At 36.8% G+C, this 24520-nt stretch overlaps 1 protein-coding gene and 1 pseudogene across 1 annotated transcript in view; one reads left to right on the top strand and one right to left on the bottom strand.

Annotated features, from left to right (window-relative positions):
- Positions 1-24520, top strand: part of NBEA (neurobeachin) — an 800789-nt gene that overhangs the window by 732350 nt on the left and 43919 nt on the right. The window contains exon 48 of the mRNA XM_044668958.1: positions 6529-6696. Within this exon, the coding sequence (XP_044524893.1) occupies positions 6529-6696 (168 nt within the window). The remainder of the gene's footprint in view (positions 1-6528; positions 6697-24520) is intronic.
- Positions 17060-17848, bottom strand: LOC123240580 (annotated as a pseudogene).

Here is a 24520-nt window from a genome sequence, read left to right as displayed (position 1 = left end):
TAAAATTGCATAAATTTGAAAGGTTTTTGTCACAAATGAAGTCAATATAGTTAGAATTAGAAGTTAATCAATGGGTATATATACATATTCCCAAATAAGCCCTACACAAAAGAAAGAAAGAACCTATATATGCCAAAATATTTATAGTAGAACTTTTCAATGTAGCCAAGAACTAGAGACAAAGTAGGAATTGCCCCTTTCCCATACAGTGTATTACAGAAATGATAAAAACAAGAGCATAATACCAAAAAATAATTTAAAAATAAAAACTACAATGAACCCCTCCTTGAACAAAGGTAAGCCAGGGAAGAAGGACCTCTAAAATCCTTAATGCACTGAGGAAGAAAGCATAAGCCCATGATGGCAAACCTATGGCATGCATACCAAAAAGGGCACTCAGAGTCCTCTCTGTGGGCATGCCTTCAGTTGCCTGCCAGAGTTCATGAGTTCAGAGGAACTTGGGGTGGAGCTGTTTCCCTCCTCCTCTCCATGCGCCTGAGGACATTTCTCCCATCACTTGCCCCTTTGCCCAGCAGCACTCCCTCCCTCCCCTGTCTGGGTGATGGGGGGAGCAGATTAAGGGAGTGGAGCCAAGCACTCTGTCTCTCTAAGGTTCACTGTCACTGAAGCTGAAGAGCTGAGAGGCCTTCCAATTCCCATAGCCTTTAAATACTTTATCTAGCAAGCGTAGGTATTTGTGCTCCAGAAAGAAGGAAAGGAGGAACCAGGGCTCCTACATGAAGGTTCCCAGGCAATTAAGTAGCCATAGCTCCTACTTAGAGAGCATCAATCAGTCCAAATGCCTTAAGGGCACCGAAAGTGTGTAACACTGACCTCAGCAGCCTCTGACAGACTTGAAAAGCCCAAAACATTTTCTAGAGCAGTGATGATGAACCTTTTAGAGACAGAGTGCCAGAACCTATCCCCCAGACTGAGTGCCATGCCCCTCCCCACACCAAGTACTGGGTACACCTTGCCCTACACAGGGGAGAAAGGAAGCACTCCCATTGGGCTGCTGGTTGGAGGAGGTAGGAATGTCCTCAGAGAGTGAAGAGAAGGGGAGGGGAGTGGCCTGAGTGCTCTGCTCCCCTCCAGCGCTGCCTGTGAGCCACCCACCTTACCCCCTATACACTCCCATTGGCTGCTGTGCAGAGGGGTGGGGGATATGAAAGAATGTCATCAGGTGTGGTGGTTCCGCCCAAGTCCCTCTGCCTTTCTAGTTCTATGTCTCGAGCTAATAGATGGAGTTTCTTGTTCATGAAACAGCCCAGAGGCCAGTGGAGAGCAAGGTGTGAAGTGACTGGAAAAGTAGACTAGGAACAGGTTATGAAGGGCTTTGAATGACAGGGAATTTTGTATTTGATACTGCAGTGATTGGGAGCTGCTGGGGTCTATTTTTTATTGCCTTTACCACATTGTTGTCTGTAGAAATTATTCTTCTGGTTCTGTTGACTTCATTCTACAACAGTTCCCTCAAATCTGCCTAGGTTTCTCTGCAACCATTTCTTTCACTTCTCAGACAAAATAGTATTCTATCATAGTAATATGCTATAATTTGTTCAGTAAAATGATTGGGCATCCTCTTGGATTCTTATAGTTTGCTTCTTTAAAAAGAGCTATGAGGCAGCTCTGTGGCTTAGTGGATAGAGAACCAGGCCTTGGAGATGGGAGGCCCTATGTTCAGATCTGACCTCAGTCACTTCCTAGTTTTGTGGCCTTGGACAAGTCACTTAACTCCAATTGCCTAGCCCTTACCATTCCTCTGCCTTAGTGTGAATTCTAAGTACACTTTTAAGTATTGATTCTAAGACAAAAGGTAAAGGCTTTTTTTTCTTAAGCTACGAGTATTTCTGTACATTTTTAGGATTTATTTTACTTAAAGCTAATCCCTCCCTTAACTAGGGCTCACTGGTACACTCTTCTCTTCCATTCCTATGTAAAGATCTCCCCCTCAGTCCAACTTGGAACTGAGAAGTAGACTAACAGCCAGGTGGTACCCATTCCTATACCCTTTGCAAAGTCTCTATGTTTTGAAAACTTTTCATCATATGTAGGTTAGAGCTATGGTGACATTTATTAAAATCATTGTTTTGTGAATCGACGTTAATTCTGGCAGTTACAAGAAACAGTAATGGTCAGGTTCCAATATGGTTTTCTTTCTCTGAACATTGTTGACTGAGTTCATGTAGATATTTTCCATGTAAGGACTTTGATTCCATCCAGAGGTAAACATCTTTGGATTATATCTGACAATTCTGATAACACATACCTGATAGTTATAGTTGTTACATGAGTGTATTTCAGCAATTTTGATCTGTTATGATGTACACTAAGAAGCTATCAATCTTTTTCCTTTTTTAAACTTGTAAATGTTCATTTTTTTATAGCTGCCTTAGGGTCTGTGTTTTGTTAATATTATATGAGTTTTTGTTAAAATACTTTCCAAATTTGTTAAGGCTCATTTTACAGCTCTAAAAATATGCATTAAGATTAGTGTTGAATGAGTATTGATTACTTTAAATATGTTCTTCATATTCACCTTTAATTTCTGGATCCAGTAATTCTTAATTTATCCATCCTGTCTTCTTGTTATCAATATTACTTGCTTTGTGTTACCTAGATGAGATCAAGGTATTTGTAGATATTGTCTTCATCCACCGAGTGACTTCAGTATGAAGGTGAAGCTTTCAGCCTTTATCTTTATTGTGTGATAAGAATTTTAACACATATCAAGTCCAAATTATATTTTTATATAATTAGAGAAATCTCACAAGTGGAAGGGGCTATCTTAGTACATCAGATGATTATTAAGATATTTTAGTTCAACTTCCTCTTTAATATGACATACTTCACTATATTTAGTAGAGATGACAATCTATTTAAAGCTCAGCTTTAAAAAAATACACTTAAGCCATCTCCTTGAAAAATGTCATATCAGTTGTTCTTAACATTGTTGTGTTGGCAGCATCTTTTAAATGGATAATGGTTTTCCATATGAATATAAAATACTTTTATCATTCTTACTATATTTCTGGTCTGTTTTATATTTTAAAGTATGCGAATATGCCATCAGTAGTGAGCTGAGTTGAAGCCTTTGTAATAGTCAACAAGTACAGTACAAATGTTAATGTACTTTTGGGTAGCTTGTTCAATAATTACTGAATCAATAAGTTGTCCTTTATACCCCTGGGCCTTTTTGGCACATCCTTTTTGTTCTTCAAGTCAATAGAGTGCTTTCTTGTAAGAGTTTATTGATTTTTTTGTGTTCATAGATTTAATAAATGGTATTACTAACTACTTAAAAGTACGATCTTTTGTCCATGGCATTAGAAAGCAATGAAACATAAAGGAATTTTAGCTGGGGAAGAGGAGGGGGGGTTTTATGTGCCTTGAGACCACAGTAGTAGCTGTGAAGGTCTGAAAAATTCCTGAAATCCTGACCATTTGGGCTTTAGTAGTAATACCATAGGTAAGGTCTACACCCCAATTAATATGATGAAAGAGCACCTATGAATTTAAGAACTCAATAAACATGATGATCAGCTTGAGCTTTAGCTCAAGCAGCACAGTAACCAGTATACCTTTGTGTCTGGCAAGTTACCCTGAAATAAGTCATAAATCCCAACTCTAACACTGGAAATACTGCCAATGGCACTGACTATGGAGGCAGGCCAGCTATGATTGTGCATGAAATGCTCTGAAGACATAGATTCCTCCCTTGTGGCCAGTACAGTAGCCTGACAGAACCAGGGGAGTAGTCAAGATGAGGGAGTAAAGGAGCTTCACTTCCTAATCAGACCTTCCAACTGACAAAACACACCCTGCTGAATTCTGATTAGGAAAGCCCTAAGGCAGTGATGGTGAACTTTTTAGAGACAGACTGACCCATTGTGCTGCTGGGCAGAGGGGCTGGTCCGGTGAGAAATGTTCTCAGGCACTCAGAGAGAGGGAGGGGAGCAGCCCCTCCAGCACATGTGCCATAGGGTTCGCCAACATGGGCCTAGGAGAAGTTGCAGCAAGTCCTTTCTCCAGCCAATTAGGGCAGAGCAGTCTGCAAGCACTGGAGACAGTCGTGTTTGGTGTCTTACCGGGACTGGAAGAGCCAAAGCTGAGCATGGGCAGGAATCCCCTGGGCAGGAAGAGATCCATCATAGTATGAGGAACAAGAGGAGATACTGCCCATCACTCTTGTTCTGCCTGCTACTAGAGTTTGCCACTAGAGGATGCTGTGAGGGAAATCACAGAGGGTGAGCTTATATCCTAATACTATGGTATCTATCTAGTAAACAGTCTGAAGATCATTAAATGTAAAAGAATAATAGCAGGCTAGTGATTTGACCCAGGTTCATGCAGCATAGCTTAACTGGAAATCTGGAAGACCTGAGTTTGAATCTTACCTCAACCATTTGCCATCAGAATGACTCTGGACAAGCCACTTAACCTTGTGTTTGCCTCACTTTCCTCAACTGTAAAATGAGGGTAAGAATACCGTCCAGGATGATTGTGAAAATCAAATGAGATATTTGTAAAGGCCCAGCACCAAGTAGGTGCTATTTAAATGCTAGATATTATTGACAAGAACAAAGTAATAATAATAGCTCTTTTTTATATAAGCACTTTATATATATTATCTCATTTAATAATATTCATACTAAAACTAGCTAACAACACTTACTAGGTACCAGGGACAGCACTAAGAACAATCCTGGGAGGTAGGCAGTCTTAGCATCCCCATTTTAAAGACAAGGAAAATGAGATTCAAAGATCATAACTGACTTGTCTCTTGGTAAATATCTGAGGCACAATTCAAATCCAGATCTTATTGAATCTAAGCCCAATCTACTGCTCTGCCACATACCCTACACCTTCAATGCATGCAGAGATTGTCATGATTTTTCAGGGTGTTTAGACTGAGGTCTTCAGCTGCTGCCTTCACCCCTTATGCTTCCATATCTAACCTCTCCTCCCTGGGAAAGAGCCCTTGTGCTCATTTAGTCCAATCTGCTACCATATTGGACCCCTCTCACATCCTCAGCAGGTAGCACCTTCACTTGAAACTTGACCACTTCTGAGTGTTCTGAACTGAGGGAGCAGAGAGCTTGCTGGCCCTTCTGGAAGGCAGCAGTGAGCTGGGGGCAGCTGAACCCATTGTTGGGATCCTAAGAGCAACAGAGCCACCAAGCCCAAAGAAATATCAAGATGGGAAGAATAAACAGCTCTGAAAATAGCAGGATGGGTATAGCCAAGGAGAAGCCAGGAAAAGCATACGTTGATAACAAGTTTTTGGTTCAGTTATAACCTGTCAAAAAATGAACTGTGTCTCTTCAAAGGTGTAGCAATAGTGTGAAAAGCATCAGATCTGGAGTCAGGACCAGGTGTCACACAGACATTAGCTCCCATGACCTTGAGCAAGGCATCTTATCTTCTGAGCCTCAGCCACTGTGAATCGCCTCAGCAAGCTCTGGGGGCCCTTCTGGAAGTTTGTGCTTCTGTGATCCTGATTCCTGGGGAGGGAGTTCTTCATCACCAAACATACTCAAACCGAGTCTGGCTAATCACGCAGCATTTTATGACCCTCAGAAGTTTCACAGGCTTCACTTCCTCAGTAATGTAATAAAGATTTTTAGCACTAGCATTACCTAGTTCACCTGTTTATTGTGAGAAAAGCACTTTGTAAATGATAAAGTGCTATATAAACATAAATTCTTGTCTTCATTATTGTTGCAACCCAATAGCCCTGTGTGGCCACTGTCACTACTAGCTCCCAGTGTTCTTTTCCCAAAATGTGTTCATCAATCGCCTTATATCTTATCACCATGTAGCATTGTATCACATTTAGAACTAGAAGAGATCTCAAAGGTGGTACAAAGTATAAATACTACTGCCCAGAAAGGTCAAGCACCTTGTCTAGGGTCACCCAGCAAAGAGCAGAACTAAGGTTCACTCTGACTTCAAAGCCATTCCTCCTTCCATTGCACCACTTTCCCTTTCATGTATCTAACAAACTGATAGCTGAAACATCTCTTTTATAATTTGGAATCCAAGCAAATTCAAGATTTGTATTCTGTGAGACTGACTGAAAAAGAGTCATTCTGAAGTTTTAAATATAACTTTGATTTAATCTGTTAATAATACTGAAAAAATAAGCAATTATGTGTTAAAATAGTATTAAAATTGATATTTTAAAGTTATCTTTATCCATAAAGAAAAGATATTCATAAGCATCTGTCTTTTAAAATATCATTTTATACTGGACAACACCAAAAAAGTAAAATGTTTTCTCAGAATGACGTTTTACTTGAATCATATAAATAAATGACTATTTTCAGAAGTAAGAAAAAATTTTCAGAAAATGGATGATCACTTATTAAGATACTTGTTTTCTTTTTCCATTTTCCAAAAGTTCTGATCAGAAATATATTAACTACAAGGAACATATTCTAGTGATTTATACTTAGAATGTTCCTAAGAACCACATAAGAAAAAAATTATCTGGAAGTTTCTCATTTCTTTGTTTCTTCATTTCAGGCCCTAGAAAGTGAGTTTGTCTCCTGCCAACTCCATCAATGGATTGACCTTATATTTGGCTACAAACAGCGAGGACCAGAAGCAGTCCGTGCCCTGAATGTTTTTCACTACCTAACATATGAAGGCTCTGTGAACCTGGATAGTATCACTGATCCTGTGCTCAGGGAGGTAGGTGTTAAATCCCATATTATTCTAAATTTTTCTGTCATTGCTAAAACATGAATTTGACTTACCCTCTTTTTTTAGAGGAAATTTCCCGACGGCATGGCTTTATACAAAACACTGAATTTCAGGCTCTTGACAAATGTGAAAAAATGAATATGTTAGATGTCAGAAACAAGCAATGAGGTCAGCATGTTGTTGTTCTCCCAGAATTTCTGACACACGTCAGATGATACATTTCAATATACTGTATTCACTTTCTTTTACTTTCCAGTTTGTTCTGGAAGATGAATTAAGCATATGTTGTGTATATGCTATTCATTCATAAAAAGTATGTGAATATTTGAATATAAATATTTCATATAAAATATGGCAGTGCAGTTTTAAGATAGAAAATTACAATTGTAACATTCTAGATAGATGATACAGAAAAATGTTTCATTAAAGTCAAAAGTTATTTTTCAATGCATTCTCATTATGAAATGTTTATAGCTTGTGAAGTGGAATCACATATATGAATGTGTACATGTATATAAATATCAAATGTGTATGTATTTTAGGGAAATTATTAATATAAAATAGTATTGAAATCATTATAACACTGCAAAAAAGGATTTTTAAATGAGTGAAAAGTGTGATGATGCCACAGTAGCTAAATAAATGATGCTTTAGTGAAATTGGACTCCCTGTATCCTACTCATTTCCTGAGATAGCTTCCATCTGCTGTATGCAAAACAAATCATTGTTTATATACTATGAGACTATAGAATTTTTTTTTTATCTCAAGGTTGGAAAAGTTGTGAATTTTGGAAATGAATCACTACTAAAGTAACACTTACATCTATATAGGTTATCCTTAAATTTTTTCTTTTTAAAAATCAATTTACTTCAACTAACTGAGAAAAGTAGGAAGAACCTTATAAGTATTAGACCCTCAAGCTAAATATTCAGAGAATACATCCTAAGTATGAATTAGAAGCAATATTATACAAAATTGCATTCATAAAGAATAAAATTATTTCCTGAAGCACAAATGAGAAGGTAAGTACTGTACAACTCAAAATTAGGAAATTTCATTGTTTACCAACATACCTAACTTAGTGTCCCAATTGTACACAGCTCTGTAACCAGATTTTCAGAGACAGGAGCCTAAGCTTATAAGTTAATCACTGAATAATGTAGGTTGTGTTTATTATAAACTTGAATTTTCATTCTACTTATGCCTAAATGTATAACATTTAACCAGTTTCCAACAAACTAAAAGGAAAGAAAATTTTATCTTTTTATCTTTATATCCTAACACTGAGATCAAAATATTCTTTGACTTAAAAAAACAATATTTTAAATCTGGCCTCAGACATTTCCTAGCTGTGTGACCCTGGACAAATTACTTAACCCCAATTGCCTAATCCTTACCACTCTCCTGCCTTGGAACCTATACTTACTATTGATTTTAAAACAGAAGGTAAAGTTTAAAAAAAAAAAAGGAATATTTTTATTTAAGATCTAGAAGTAAATTTTTACAGACTTCTAAATAACAAGAAACCCTGCATAACTACCAAAGTAAAATAAGACTTGCAGATAATAACGAAAGGATCAAGCTTTCTCTGAATGGTAGAGCAATACAATATTTGATTAGTACATTTCTGGTATCTTTATCTCTTGACTGTGATTTCAAAGTTACAGGGAGCTACTGGTGAGCAAACTCCTTCTACAAATGAAGATCAGAAAGTGTTCTGAAACTTGTAGTCTAAGAGATTTCTAAACTACTGAGAGGTTAAGAGATTTGTCTGGTGTCACAGTGCTAAACATGTCGAGCAGAACTTGAACCCAGAACTTCATGCATCTGAGGCCAGTTCTCCATTCCCTATGCTACCCTAATTCTATTTTAACGTCATTGAGATCTACATACTTGCAGATCATTATTATGGCAAAGAATAAAACCAGATTGTACAGAGATGGACAGTAATGCCCTAATATCCCCATTTACCACTAATCTTTGGCAAGTTACATAGCATTTAGTTTCCTCAAGTGTAAAATAGCTCTATCTATACCTATAATCTCAACTATGTGATGCCTTACAAAAAAATCATAAAATTATTTAGTAGGCTGTTGTCATGAGTGGAAGTTTCCAGGCAGACTACTTGCTTATTATATAATCAGCTAAAACGTTCTCCTATTGTTTGATAACTGTTCAGATGGCTTAAAAGGATTACTGGCTTTATGTATTGACTTTGCTAAACACAGTACCCCATGCACCATATAGTCTTATTTTGAGATGCTTCTTATTTGTACCCTTTTCTTCCCATATGCAAACATAAGGTCCAGATTATTTAGAATGGGATTATAGGAGTCCTGGGAAAACCAGGGAGGCATAAAGTGTAGCCACCTAAATCACCTGCAGTGCTATCCCATTATTAAGGGAATTCCCTTTATCTTAATTCAAGAATATCAGATATCAGAAGGCTTACCTAGAACATGTCTATATGGGTTCTTTACCCCCAACTATATCCTCACAGAAAAGTCTACTTTGACCCTAAATTACAATGTCAAATCAAATTGCTTAAAAATAAATATCTCTCTCTATATATATATATATGGCCCAAATCAAATTGCTTACCATTTCTGAGTAGAAAGAGGGAAGAGAAGGAAGGAGAGAGTTTGAATCTCATAATTTTGGAAAACATGTGAAAATTATTATTACATGTAATTGGGAAAATAAAATATCTTTGAATCAATAACTTAGTAAATGGCCCTGCTGGCTTAAAATGGTTAATGTGCCTCTCAAGCACCTTATTTCCACAAAATATCTGCTTTTAAAACTTTAAAGACTAACGGCATGTGAAGGGGAAAGTTGCATTGTTCAAGGGGAGAGATATGGTATGATCCTGTTTCTGCTAGTTTTCTTTGCGAGCTTGGACAATTCACTTAATTTCTCTCTACCTCAATTGTTCTTACTATAAAATTGAAATAACAAATAACATGTGTTTCCCTCCCAAAGATCACTTAGAGAGACTCCTTTCATAGGTACCACACCAAGAGCAAATGCAGTATAACAAAGTGTGTTTTTAATTTGGTGTCCAATTAGATCCTCCTGGTATATGAATTATTCCCAGGAGTAAATAGGAACTCTGGAAAGCACATTAACTTTTTCAAGTGGCTCCTGTTCCTTGAAATAGGCATCACTATACCAGCAGGTAGGAGAGTTAATTGATCTCCCAGAGTGTGTAACTCAAATTGGTTGGCCAAAAGAAGATTGGAACTTTTAAGATACTTATGTGAGTTTACTAACTTCCTCATAAAAGAAGATACTAATTTTTCCTCTTGTTTTAGTAGCTCATAGTACTCTTTCAGAATTAATCTTATATTTCCTTTTTGAAGTTGCCATAATAACTATAATATTTTAGCAAAAAATGCCTTATTTTTAGTACATCTTGCAGTTTTGTGATTTTGAAATGTAGTTACCTTAATAAATAGTTTAGGGCCTAGGTTTTAAATGGTTTGGTAGATTCTGTATTTCTAATTTATGTGTATGTACCTATGTAATTGGTCTCTTTTGTTAAAACATACCCGGAACTTTGAGCTTTGAAATAAATGCTAAAACTTGAAGAGCAGCCTAAGGTTATTGATTCATTCTTATTTGACAGGTGAAATCATGGAAACAGCACTAACCACAGCAATTATGGCATTAAAATGTCAAGAAATTAGAGGTCAGAATAACATAATTTTCTTTCCTATGTCAGATTAAAAATTGACACTTTGACAGTAAAGGATCTCTGGCTGAGAAAATTATGACAGCTTAACTCATCTTGTACTTGTAAAGCAGTAATTGATAATGAACTTTATCATGACAGTCTTCTCCTGTGGAGAAACATGACAGAACAGTCCTGGTACAAAGCCAGTATCTCTCTCCTCAATATGTAAACACCAAATATAGTGGGTATTTGATGATATTTTGAATTGTCTTCGCTTTTGATTTACATCATAATCTAGACACTTTTTTCATGGATGAGCTCGACTAGTTTAAGTAGAGTTTAGAATGCTGCTGCTTAAAAAATCATTGAGAATATCATATTCAATTTTGTTTAATTTATTCATTATATTCCATTCTTTGCTTCCCATTTTAAGATGTACACTTCCCTGTATACTTAATTAGTGGTAAGGCTGGAACCAAAAACAAGGCCTCATTATCGATATATCGGCCAGTATTTTGTTTCTTACTATACTTTTCTTAAAAAAAAAAAAAATTAGAATAGATAAATCTTATGTGTTTGGTCTTTAATACTTTAAGGAAATGGGATAGCATCAGCATGAGGACTCCCTCCTTCAAGCTTATGTCTCCTCTGCCATTTGTAGACAATCTTTAAGAGATGATTTGGTTTAAAAAGTCAGCATTCTATATCTAATATGATGAACTTTGCTAAAGGTAACTAGGTTGATCCTCCTTTGAGAGACTGTCAATTTCTGGGGAGACCATACATAAATAATTATACTGTAATTAACATAACTTAATAATTATTTCATAACTATAAGATTGTTTTTTATTGCTTCATCATTTTTAGTATTGCTTGGGTGAGCAGCAAAGTATAAAACATAAAATGCTTACGGACATTTCAAGAATTATTTAGGATACTATACAAACTAGTTTTTACTGTACTTTAAACTGTGGAAAAAATTTATTTTAAAATTATTTAGTGATTTTATTATATTTATTTTTATATTAAATTATATAATTTATAATTATAAAATTATTAAGTGATAAAACTATTAAGTGGCATTACTGATCATGGAAATAATTGTACCAGGATTCATATTACCTCATAAAGATAATATGTTTGTGTCTAAAAGGATAGCTAAAATAGTCTTTAAAACCTAAAAACATATCATTGTCTTAAAGGCAACCAGCCAAAAACAGCTTAAAGAAGTAAGTCCATTAAATATAACCACACTGCTTGTTTGATGTCATATAGCTAAAGCATTCATTTGATTGACTTAAATTTTTTTTTCCTCAGGACCTTTTATAGCCCTATATAAAACCAGCTTAACTAAGCCATTTCTATTGTATACGTACATATTTTTTCAAAACTCACTATACCTGGTTTTGTTCTGAACAGTTCATTTTATCAGAACACTTAAACAAATTTACAGCCCATATGGCCAAAATGAAAAATGATTAAAATGACTACAGTTTGACAATGAATTGTTATGCCTAACTAATCCTACAACATAGTTTTGCTAACATCCACTAAAGTATATGGTTGATGAAACGTTTCTGATTTAGGGCTGTTTTTCAAATTCAGTATTCAATATTTATTATATTTAAGTTATATAAAATCATTAAAATGTGATCTTTTTATTTGACTTTACTGTTACCGATTTTCTGGGTTTTACTTTTCTAGATTATATTTTCTTCTTTTATCTCTTTCTTTGATCTGACAAGAATAACAAAGCATCCCTTTGGATCTGTTATAGTGAAAATATGCCCACAGGACACAGAATAGATCACATCAGTTTTTGCTTTATTTTCTTACTGAAATATTCCTTGCTACTACAGAGAACTGACATGATATGGCTGTCAAGAACCAACAAGACAGATATGTCTTTAAGACAGGATCTGAAAGTCTGGTCTTTCCTGGTAGTTGAACCCATAAAATTTATGAGGAAAAAATTAATATTTTACCATTGTGATAATAGATTTCATAGTGACTTCTGATGCTAGCCTCTACAAGCATTTGTTTGTTCTTGTTATGAATAACTTACTCTAGTTTCTTATTTTTTTTTCCTTGCTTAGTGGTGGTTGGTTTTTCCCCCCATTTCTGATTTCTTTGATCTGACAAGGGCTTTCAAAACCACTCTTCTAGATCTGCTTGAGTAAATCATACCCACAGTACTGCCTATTTACAAATTCAATGGGGTCTAATTGCCTCCATATATGGGTTAGGAGATATATTTCTCAGGAAAGTAATTCCATGCAGAGATTACAACTAGTGACAAAATAGTTAAGATTTCTAAAAGTGTTGTTTTTTTCTATAATAACTGGAAATTTTTCTGAAATAAAAGCCCTCTAACAAATTCAAAAGCAAAAATCATAACAGAAATTTTAAAAATCACCATCATTAAATTCCAGGTTCAAATTGAGAGTCTTTTGAATCTTTACGAATCATTTTTTGAGAAAGATCAAGATCCTCAAAATTGGACTAGAAAAGACTTTGGAGATCTTATAGCACAATATGTTTGTTAGTTGCAATAAAACTTGTAGGGACAAGATATCATCCTTCAATTTGAGAATAGAATTAGTATCAAGCAAATAATGGCATCAAATTCATTTTAATTATTGAATAAATCTATAGTTGATTTAGTTATCTATTTCCCCAGTAATTAGAACAGTTCTTTAGCTAATTCAAACCCATTGGTTGTTTGCCTTTCAGAAGAAAAGCATAAATAATGCAGATATTCCAAGAATAATGTATGTCATTTATATGATAGTGCTTTTCTTCATCCTCATGTTATTTTTATTGTGTAGTGTTGAGAAGTGCTAATTATTGATTTTCAAAAATTAACAGCAAACACTTTAACATGCATTTAAAGTCATATTTTACTCAAGGGAAGAGGGGTGAAAATTACAGCCTGCTGATTGTAACAGAAATAGCTGGAAGGGATTTCCTTTTCTTCTATTAACATAGATTTCAGTTATATTACACAGTTGTTACCTCAGCATAAATTAACAATTATTCAAAACACATTGTGTTGCCTCAATTTGTTGAAGTTGATATTACTCAATTTAAGTACCCAGCCATTTCAGTTAGGGATGTTCAAAGCTTGTTTTTTAAAGGTTTTAAACATATTGATAATGTGCCTACTTAAAGCCATTTGAAGTCTGTACAGTATATCTAAATTATGGTTTTCCATTTATGTCAGGAATAGAAAGGAACATTTTAAAGCATGTCCTATTGCCTATAACCAAGCCTAATTATTTCCTTAAAATGGAAATTCAATTAAAAATAAGTGCATAATTTTATTTTGGAATAATTATGCCACCTGCTTAAGAAGTGGATCTTTGTCTCTAAACCATAACACATATGTTTATATAAGTTAAATTCAGCTATGTTTAATGGGGGATTTTTACCTTCTTGTGCATAGATAGAGCCTCCATATTAACTACTTTTTTTTTTTCAAATTGTGTACAAGGAAGAAAGGTTACCTTTTCTCCTATGTTACATACATAATTCATAACTGTAACAGGCTCAGCTCTAAAGGCCCTGAGGCAGTAAGGATAGGGCTCACTTGAACTTGAATCAGTACACCAGCAAAAATTTGTCAGGGAAGAATGCCTTTTACTTGTGCATTTATGACAGTAAACTCCATGAGGGGAGGGATGGTACGTTACCTAAACATCATGTCTCTCCCAGCACCTAAAGCAGTGCTACACCATCCCTGATACTTTAAAAAATTTCCCAAAAATGAATGAGGGGAGCTGTTCTCCTAACATGCTCCCCAAGCATGAGGGAGCTCTGGGCTTCTGCTTTGAAGTCTTAGTGTGAGTCACCCCACACTGGATCCTTCAGTTCTTTTCTTGAAGACAAACATGAAAGAGAAAGAAACATTACCCATTCTCTCACTGTCTCATTCAGATTGTTTCTTATCCAAATAATCTAGAATTTCTCTAGTGCTGGACCTACCATCAGGAAGACTCATATTTGTGAGTTTAAATCTTGCACTTACTAGCTGTGTGACCCTGGGCAAGTCACTTTACCCTGTTTGCCTCAGTTTCCTCATCTGCAGAATAAACTGGAGAAGGAAATAGCAAGCCACTCTAGTATCTTTGCCAAGAAAATCCCAAATGGGATCACAAAGAGTTAGACAACTGAAAAAGTACTAAACAATTCATTTAGTCTTCAGGCAGAGAAAGCAACTTAACAATAGTCATCACATAGAATAGCGAATCAGTCTGTCCTCCTCCTTCAATATCTACCCCTAGTCATTTTCTTTAGGTTCAACTGCAATCCTAATTACCATATATCACATAGTATAGTCACCAGCATAAAGATGCACTTCAGCTTTCTGGTACCTTTTCTTAAATGCTATAAAAAAATGAATTTATCTTAAAGACGGAAAGACATACATAGTGCTGCCACCTGCAAAGGAGAAGAATCCTTCTGCCCAATGAGCCAGTTGTCACATGTCATTACACTTTTTTAAATTCTTATCTTCTGGCTTGGCATTGATACTGTGTATTGGTTCTCTTGTGCAGAAGAGCAGTAAGGGCTAGGCAGTGGGGTTAGGTGACTTGCTCAGGCTCTGTTAGGAAGTGTCTGAGGCCAGATTTGAACTCAGGACCTCCCATTTCCAGGCCTCGCTCGCAATCCACTGAGCCACCTCACTGCCCCCTATGTCATTCTAATTTAACAATGAGAGAATAAAAACTTTTTTGGCATAGAAGAAAAAAAATCTCTTAACTTCAATAAGAACTATAGTGATGCAGTAGTAAAGAACCAAGACAACATTGTAATGATGCAATCCAAGAAGAGTTCCTGTCCCAATGGCCCAAAACTGAGGCAAAGCAAATACTTTTTTTTAAATTATCTGCATTTGGACTAGATGTTCAATTTCTCTTTACTAATATGTATGTAGACCTAACCTTCCTGTGGTTCATTATAAAGAAAAAGAGAAAATAGACTCTCTCCTTCTGCTGTTTTGCTATTTCTACAGGTTCTCTGAATATAGTAGAATATAAGCTTATATTTTAAATTTTATATAAAGTTGAATATTTACAGAGAAAAAATAATAAAATATGGATGTTATTTTCCTGATTTACTTTGCTATTTTCTTCCATTAAAAAATAATGTCATATATGATCTTGCCTTATTATTGATAATAAACCAGTAGCCAAAGTGTTATCACTTAAAATATATTCTACCATGAAGTATTATTTTCCTATTATTATTTCAAACTTTTAAAAAGCTAGCAACCTTTTCCTTCTCTGTTTTTCTTTCTACTAAGCATTGTCTTAAAGATATAGCAAATTATAGTGTAAACTGTGTGTTCTTTTTGCCTGGAAAGCTTGAAGCATTTTCTAGAAAACTAAATTATCTATTTCAATCCACATAAGAAAGAAAAAACCGTACTTTCTTCTGTCAAGCAGTATAATAAAGACACTCAGATGCTTTCTGTGTTATGTCTTACAGAGTTTTGTTTATCAACATGTTACTCAAAAACTTAGATGAAAAGTGAAATATTTTCCTTGCATGCCAACAGAAAGCCAATATGATTCTTGCTTACTAGTTTTTTTTATTGAAATGATCAATTATTTTCATTCTTTGTCAATACAATATATTACACTCCATTGAGAGATATACTCTATGTCACTTTTTAAACCATATGTGCTGATTTTTCTCAGTCAAAATTTTTTAGATTTCTCTTATCAACAAAAATCCATCTTCTCTCCCTTTCACTCTCCCCTTTAAAGAAGAAGAAAGAAAAACAAAACCTTGTTATAAATATTTATACTCAAACAAAACATTTCCTCATTGGCTTTGTCCAAAAAAATTACATCCCATTCTTCACTGAGATACTTTCATCTCTCTATTAAGAGGTGGGTAGTATGTCAAAACCAAATTCAGATACTCATATGGCTCAAGTATAGGAAAAAGGAATTCAATTAGCTACTTGGTGGCCATTTATATTAAGCTATGAATTTCATTCTGCCTTCTTTTGCATAGCTTGATATCTTTTCTGAAATTTTGGAGGAAAGTAGGAAACAAGCATCAAGTTGTAAAGCCATTGTAAGAGAAAAGTATCTCTGGGTTCAGTTCAAAAGAAAGGTTAGAGTCATTTGGAAGTTTGGCAGAAGACAGCTTTCCTGTCCTTTATACATGAAGAGATGTGTTAATAATGCTTCACTAGAACAAAGGGGAGACATAAAGTATTGGTCGCTCATATCTTTTTTTTTATTTTAATTTTTAAGATAAATATACAGCTATTTTTTTTGTATTCACATTCAACATCCACCCGCCTCAGCTGCAAATTAATTTCTTCCACCTTCCAAAAGGAAGAAAGAGAAGGATAATGTAGCCCCAACCATGCCACAGAGCAAGACAGAATGTGACCATACTTGCCAGGTTCTAGAACAGAACAGGGCCTACAGAAATTGTCAGGCACTTAATCCATTACAATTCAAGTCTAACCAGAGATATCATGGCACTTCCTGGGTCAGCCTCCCTTCTCCCCACAGCACTTCTTCAGTTTTGTCCTGTAGATGCCCCCAAATCTTGTAGTCCTAGGAGCCAAGAAAAAATCATACAACACTTCATGTGTCATCCATCTCTATCTCTACCAAAGTGGGGAAGGTAACAGTCTTCCTGAGGAACCTTCAGTCCATATTCACAGAGGGCCCTTGCACATCTCAGGTAGTATCACTGCAGCTCCCTCAGGATTTCGGTGGATAATTGTGGGTGGGGCTGCTGGCAAAGAAGCTCTAGCAATGTTCTGTGGCCAGATCAGCTTTATAGTGCTGAGCCAGAGTCAGCAGGCTCTGGGGCCAAAGAACGGGCAGCTTTCGCTGCTCAGTCCAGAAGGCTAGGAAGTGGAAGACCAAGGCATCCAGCACCAGGAAGGGCAATGCATACTTCTTGTCCAGCAGCAGCCTAAGGAAGATACTGTTGGCTCCACTGTATTCCATCTCAGCAATTTTCAGCCTGGCAGCACTTGAGTGCAGTAGGAGATGGAGCTCTTGGTGATGATGCTGCCCACAATGACGGCCTCCCAGAGGGTGCAGGTACCAGATTAACACAGGGTTTCTTGAGAGCCATGTAGAGGTGAAAGTTAAGGCGTTTGTACTCAGCAATGTCATCCCGCACACAGGGGAGGAGCACCACGCTGTAGAAGGGCAGGGCCATTCTCTCCTTGAGATTAGATGAGAATATCCCGGGGCCTGGTACGTGGCAGCTGCAGTCCAGCTCTGGGGCTCTGTGATATAGAGGATCTGCTCCCACTTGGAGACAGCGGGAATAATTTTAAATGCCTTGGGACTTGGATAGCACCTCTTTGACACCTTTGTAAACTTCTAGAACTGGGGGTCCAGCTGAGGCATAGGACAACCTGACACCTTAGACATAACAGTTTCCGCCTCAGTCTTCTTCCCTGACACTTTCTCCATGATGATGTCTAATTCTAATTCTACTAGGCATATGCATATATCACTCCCCCCAGGAAGAATATATTTATTTATTTATTTGTTTGTTTGTTCATTTATTTATTTATTTGTTTATTTAAATGCATGTAAAATGTAAAAGATAATATATGCTAGATGAAACTTGGTGTCCCTATGTTGGTGATCAAATGTTAGATGGTAGAGTATGAAATTAAAATGGTGAAGAAATTTTAAAAGGTAAAATTATTGTTTGCTATAATTATTCTAGAACAGCTTAGTTTGGAGGAGGTAAGTCTTAAGCTGGGCCTTGAAAGGAGGATACTGGTGATACTGAAAGGGAGCAGAGGGACAAGCAGAGAAAACAGTACGGACAAAGACATGTGGTAAATATGAGTAAAAATGGCCAGACTAGAGTAGAAGAGGTAAAGTAGAGAAAATGTGGAAAAATTAACACTCTAATATTGTTTTGTAACTCAGCTTTTTGGTCAGGAGGAAAGTATGTGTAGGTCAGGAGGGTTAGAGGCTTTACTGAATGGGAAAAGAGGAGAAAGGAAGATCCAGGAAAAAGAAGGGGAGAGCTGGGGACAATCAGAGCTGTAGTTATAAAGAGCTTTGCATTAATTATTTAATTTTAGCCTCACAAAAACCCAGTAAGGCAAAAACTACCACTATTATTATTATTATTATTATTATTATTATTATTATTATACAGATAAGGGAATTAAGGTCAGATAGGTAGAGGGGCTCATCTAACCCACAGAGTCCTTTGTTGTTATTATTTAGTCATTTTAGTCATGTCTGTAACTCCACTTGGGTTTTCTTGGCAAAAATACTAAAATGGTTTGCCATTTCCTACTCCAACTCATTTTACAGAAGAGGAAACTAAGAGAAACAGGGTGAGATGACTTGCTCAAGGCCACACAGCTAATAAGTATCTGAGACCAGATTTGAACTTAAAAAGATGAGTCTTGACTTCCATCCCTCACTCTCTCCACTCATTGCACCAACTAGCTGCTCTAACTAACAGAGCTCCTAAGTAATTGTAACTGTCAGAACTCAGGTTTACCTGACTTCCAAGTCCAGAGCTTTTACTGTGTTTAACTCTTATCACTAATAAAAATTATTTTTAAAAATATTCATAGATTCATCAAATTTCAGTCTGAAAGAAACCATAGAGGTCATGTATATCTTCCTCCACATTTTAAAGATGAAAATATTACTCATTTTAAAATTTCTCCAAGAGGAAAAGAAATTCTACAAAATTATCTTTGAAATTTTCCTTTATTATTTAGGGATCTATATGAGTATTGATGGGGTTGTGTATTGAACAGCCTACTCTAATCATCCATCCTTACTCTACTAATGATTCATTTCCTAGGTTGTTTCCCAGTATAAATATTTTTCTCTGCTTTGTAAAATTGTAACAAAATAATCTATAATTATTTTATTTTTCTTTCTTACTTTCTTTTGTTCTTTCTTTCTTTCTTCCTTTTTTAAGCTTGAAGCCCCCAGACTGAGCACACATAGCATTATGACATAACACCCCAGGTCTAAATCTCTCCCTCTCCTTTCCTGGAATGCTTTAGCCTCAGTTATCTCTTCCTATAGGAACAGAGGGATAAGGAATAAGGGAAAATGCAAAATTGTCTCTAAATGGAAGAGAGGAAAATTTAGCCATGAACCCTGGGAAAAGATTCTGGAATGAGAAGGCACTTCAGAGGAGAATTTGGGGAGTTAACTGTCACTTCACTGGTTTTCCCTGAGCTGGAAGGGAGAACAGAAGCTCTATCAGCTACTGTGACCTGACCAGTTTTTGGAGAAATTTGAAGGTTCCTGTGTCTTAGAAGATATCTTGGAGGTGATCTGATTTTCCCTGCAATGTTGTGTCAATTTGGCTGAGGTAATCCAAAGATTTTAACATCTGGGACTTTGGGGTATTTACCTTAGAAGCCAACCCCAGGCCTGAAGTACTCAGTCCTCCTGTGAATCTATTCTCAATAGCCTTTTAGAGATAATTTAAGGCTAGCTGATCAACAATCCCGGATACACCTCAAGGTGTTTTGTGCTTCACTGCCCCTGGGAAGATCCTTAGGTGGATTTTTTTACCATCAATCTATCTGGGTCGTTTTCTATATACATATCTCCTTTTGGAAGACATTTCTTTTTCACTCCTCAATGCAGTCCCAAAAATTATACTCCAGTGATGGGCAAATTACAGCCCATGGGCCAGATGCTGCCCCCTGAAATATTCTATCCGGCCAGGTGACATTATTCCTAATCTGATGAATACAATGAGTAGGATACAATACAATGAAACTTCGAAAGAATTGCCTTAGAAACAGACTGACAGATGAGCGTTTCCTTTCCTTTGGCCCCCTCTTTTAAAAGTTTGCCCATCAGTGGTATACTCAAACAAGAAAATGTCTATTGTTATATGTAAGGCAAAATAAAATTTTAAAACAAAGAAAGAGAAACATACTTTTAAGAAATATATTTTCCCTGTGCCCAGGGGAAAAGACTTTAAACTTCCATGAAGGATCTCAAGAAAAGAAAGGAAATAAAGAATAACCAAGAATTATAAATCAGAGTATATATAGTGGGGTACTAGAGGACAGAAGGAGGGTTCAATAACCCAGACTGTCTCAAAACTCCTAATGACACAGTATCTGTCCAAAAGCTCCTCATGCCCTTTCTGCACACACATTCTCATTCCCAAAGGCTCTTCATGGATGCTGCCCCTACTTGTCCTCCTACTCTTCCAGTTCCATGTAGCTTTTTAGTATCCTTTCAATTTCCAGTCTATGAATAGTCTACACATGTCACTGAGAGCTGGATTCATTCAAACTGCCTTTCTTTCCAATTGTTCTACTATCATCATCATTTTAGCACCCTATGGGGGAATTACTCGGCCACTGGTATTGCTCCCTTTCTAATTCAGAGGACTTGATTAGAGTTCATAAAGGGAACACTGGGCATGATCACATTTTTATGTTAATTTAACACCTTGTTATGAGTTTCTTGCTTATATGATCTAATTCCCTTATAGACATGTTATAACTAGAAAAAGAGACCTGAACACATTAAAAACACTTAAACTTAAAAGTGACTCATTTTAATTCATATTTTAAAATACACTGTACATTCTTTTATATTTGCATTTTTGAATAACATCTTGAATAAAAATTTTCACATATAGCATATTAGAGCGTGCCTCAACTCTGTGAGTCCATACTTGTAGTCTTAGAGGGAAGGCACTAAGATTAAGAGAACTGGGGAAGGCTTCTTACAGAAGATAGGATGAAATTGGGAGGAGAGTAACTTGAAACAAGGACATCAGTTGAGAGGTTATCACAGTAGTTTCAGTGAGAGGTTATGTATAAAGACCAGAACTGAACTAGTGTGGTTGCTGTGTATGTGGAGAAAAGGATGGATGTGTGGAAAACGGGGAAGTGAGGACTCAGGTTTGAATACTGGATTTGTGAACTTGGGTAACTGGAAGGACAATGGTGCCTTCAGCAAAAGCAGAAATGGGTGTTCAACCCTGAAAGAAGGGTGATTTGTTTGTCTTTTTTTTTTTTTTTTTTTTTTTTTTTGGAATGGGGGGTTAGGGTATGGGGTGATCTGAGAATAATTGTTGAGAAGTAAATGAAGAGTAAAATAAAGACCCGCAGTCATAAAAATTGAGGGTAAATCTCCAGAAGAGTCTGCAGAATTTGATGGTAGCTTAGATTTCATAGAGAAAATAGGAACTTATCTGGATAATGATACCTTGTATGATAATAGGGGAAATGGGATGCCCATTGATGGAGTTAAGTTATAAGCTATTTTCAGCATATTAATTTTGTCAGTTGTCAGTGGGACATTTGTATGTCCTTTAAGCAATTTAAGATAATAGACTGGAAAGGTGAAAGGTTAATGTGGAAGAGCAGAGAAAGGACAGAGTTTAGATGAGGCCATGTTCACATTCATTTTACAACTTAGTAGGCTGATTGCTTCAGCGTGAATCCTCTGGCCTGATATAGATGGCTATCCTTGTTTGACTTTATAAGAGATCTTCATGAATTGTGATTTTTAAAAAAATTCATAACTCTTTTGTCAGTCTGGTGATGAGCCTTTCTCAACTTAGCTAAGCTGGTACTCAAACAACAGATATGTGGTCTTTCAAGCCCAAACTTGAAGTCTTTCTAGATTGTTTTTGTTGTTGTTTCATTCATGACCAATTCTTTGTGACCCCATCTGGGGTTTTGCCATTGTCTTCTCTAGTTCATTTTACAAATGAGGAAACTGAAGCAAACAGAGTTAACTGACTTGCTCAGCGTCAAACAAACTAGCAAGTGTCTGAGGACAGTTTTGAACACGGGGCCCAGGCCTGGGTGCTCTATCCACTGTGCAACCTAGCTACCTTCTTCAGGATGGTAGGATATGTCAATGCTTCTAGTCCCCTGAGCTAGCCTTTGAGAACCCAGTGTCACCACTGCCTTCTGCTTGTTTTCCAAGTTGGTTGCTTTTGATAATAGAGACTTTACAATTTTTTTCAATCTTTTAATTTTATTCTAAATCTCTTGTCTCAAAGAATTATTGGTTTCTATTTTCTGTCTTGTAGGTGTAGCCAATATTTTTCTAGGTTCACTAGCCCAGTTGTCGCCATCTACCTACCCAGAAGTCTCCCTGAGATGGAATATTTTTTCTCTCTGCAATTTAAGCTCCCACTCACCATAATGACTTGACTAGCACTCCCTTTCCATTTAGCCAATTAACATCAATTAGCTTTTACAATTTTACAATTAGCTATCATAGATAGAGCAAGAAAGAAAAATACATTTCTCCATAAATATTTTGTGGTATGTCCTCCCCTGTGTGGTCTCCAGGATGGTACATATCATTGGTCTCACAAAGTTCATGTCCCAACTCCACATTACTGACAGACAAGTCCTGAGTGCTGCCCTTCTGGGCTGGATCCTAAAGGTTCCTTTTCACTTCTCAGGCTATCAGTGCTATAAAGCAAAGACCAGTGTGGACCCAGCTCCTGAACCTTCATTGGTTCACTCTCCTGACCTTTTGAAATTCATAAGGTTATGACCCACAAATCCCTTCACCAAAACAAAGAACTGAGGTCCATATTCACTAGGCCCTATGTCAGCCTTGGAGGAAGAAGGCCTCTCCCTTTACAGAATTGTTTCTCACAGATACTATCAGACAAAGACTCAAACCAAGAAGAGAGGGCTAGACAAGAGAAAGACCAAGGCCAACAAAAGCCTTCCCCAATCCCAGTTATGCAACTCAAGGAGGCTATTGTTCACCATGTGGTTACTACAGTTACAAAATGGCTTTGGTCTCTCCAAGGCTCTTCCATTCCACATCATCATAACTCTCCCGAAGCAGGCTCTCTAGCTTGTTACACATGAGGAAGCGCATCCACCAACTATGCTGATGTTACCTAAATGGAATCATAAGGATTGGGCTTATTGGCCAGTCCCCTATTACAGAAGATGTTCATTATTGCAGGATTTTTCTTGAGAGTTCATATTTCATTTTAATCTCATGCTTCATTTGGATTCCTTATGACCACGCAATTCTTTACTCTAAAGTTTTACTTATATTTGTTACAAAGTTATTTCCTTTTGGCAAGTTAACCTCTTAATCCATAGTATATCTTCTTTGCATTTGGTATTTTTTTTCACTTTACTCAACTTCCTCACACTCAGTTTCTAGATTGGGTCTTTGGGCTAAGGCCAGCATCTGTCTCCCACATTCTTTGATCAAGTCTTGTCTCCTCAGTAGTTTGATGCTGCCTCTAGAATTCTGGATGTGGTGGCTAGGATTAGGCTCTACCCTCTTCCTGAAGTCCTTTTTTCCTAATGTACTGATTTGTGGCTGTTGAATCTGATCCTGATGCTGCTATTATATTCTAGGACTGAGATTCCACTTGGTTGAGGCCCTGTTTCCTAGCATTCACTCTGGTTTCCACCTCTATCCACTCAGACAGAGTACATACTGTTTAGGCCCCCAGGGCATATTCTTTGCTTCAGGCCTTGGGCCATTTCCTTACACTCTTATTGACTCTTGTCTTCCATTTTGCTATTATGCCTGCTGCTCTCAAAGAAGAGTGAAGGCTCCTGGTTATCTTGTGAAACCCCATACTAGATGGAAGAACTTGCTGTTTATTCTTAGTTTTCTTGGCCATTGGTCTTTCTGTTGTCTTTTTTTTTTACATTTATTAATATTCATTTTTAACATGGTTACATGATTCATGCTCCTCCTTTCCCCTTCAACCCCCCCCCCCGTGCCCCCCCTACCCATGCGCATTTCCACTAGTTTTGTCATGTGTCCTTGATCAAGACCAATTTCCAAATTGTTGGTAGTTGCATTGGTGTGGTAGTTTCGAGTCCACATCCCCAATCATGTCCACCCCAACCCATGCGTTCAAGTAGTTGTTTTTCTTATATGTTTCCTCTCCTGCAGTCCTTCCTCTGAATGTGGGTAGCATCTTTACCATAAATCCCTCAGAATTGTCCTGGGTCATTGTATTGCTGCTGGTTCAGAGGTCCATTACATTCGATTTTACCACAGAATGTCAGTCTCTGTGTATAGAGTTCTTCTGGCTCTGCTCCTTTCGCTCTGCATCAGTTCCCGGAGGTCTCTCCAGTTCGCCTGGAACTTCTCCAGTTTATTATTCCTTTT

This window comes from Gracilinanus agilis, chromosome 3 (genome assembly GCF_016433145.1).
Source record: "Gracilinanus agilis isolate LMUSP501 chromosome 3, AgileGrace, whole genome shotgun sequence".
Taxonomy (NCBI): domain Eukaryota; kingdom Metazoa; phylum Chordata; class Mammalia; order Didelphimorphia; family Didelphidae; genus Gracilinanus; species Gracilinanus agilis.
The sequence above is the reverse complement of the archived record's forward strand: the minus strand, read 5'-3'. Positions and strand labels throughout refer to the sequence as shown.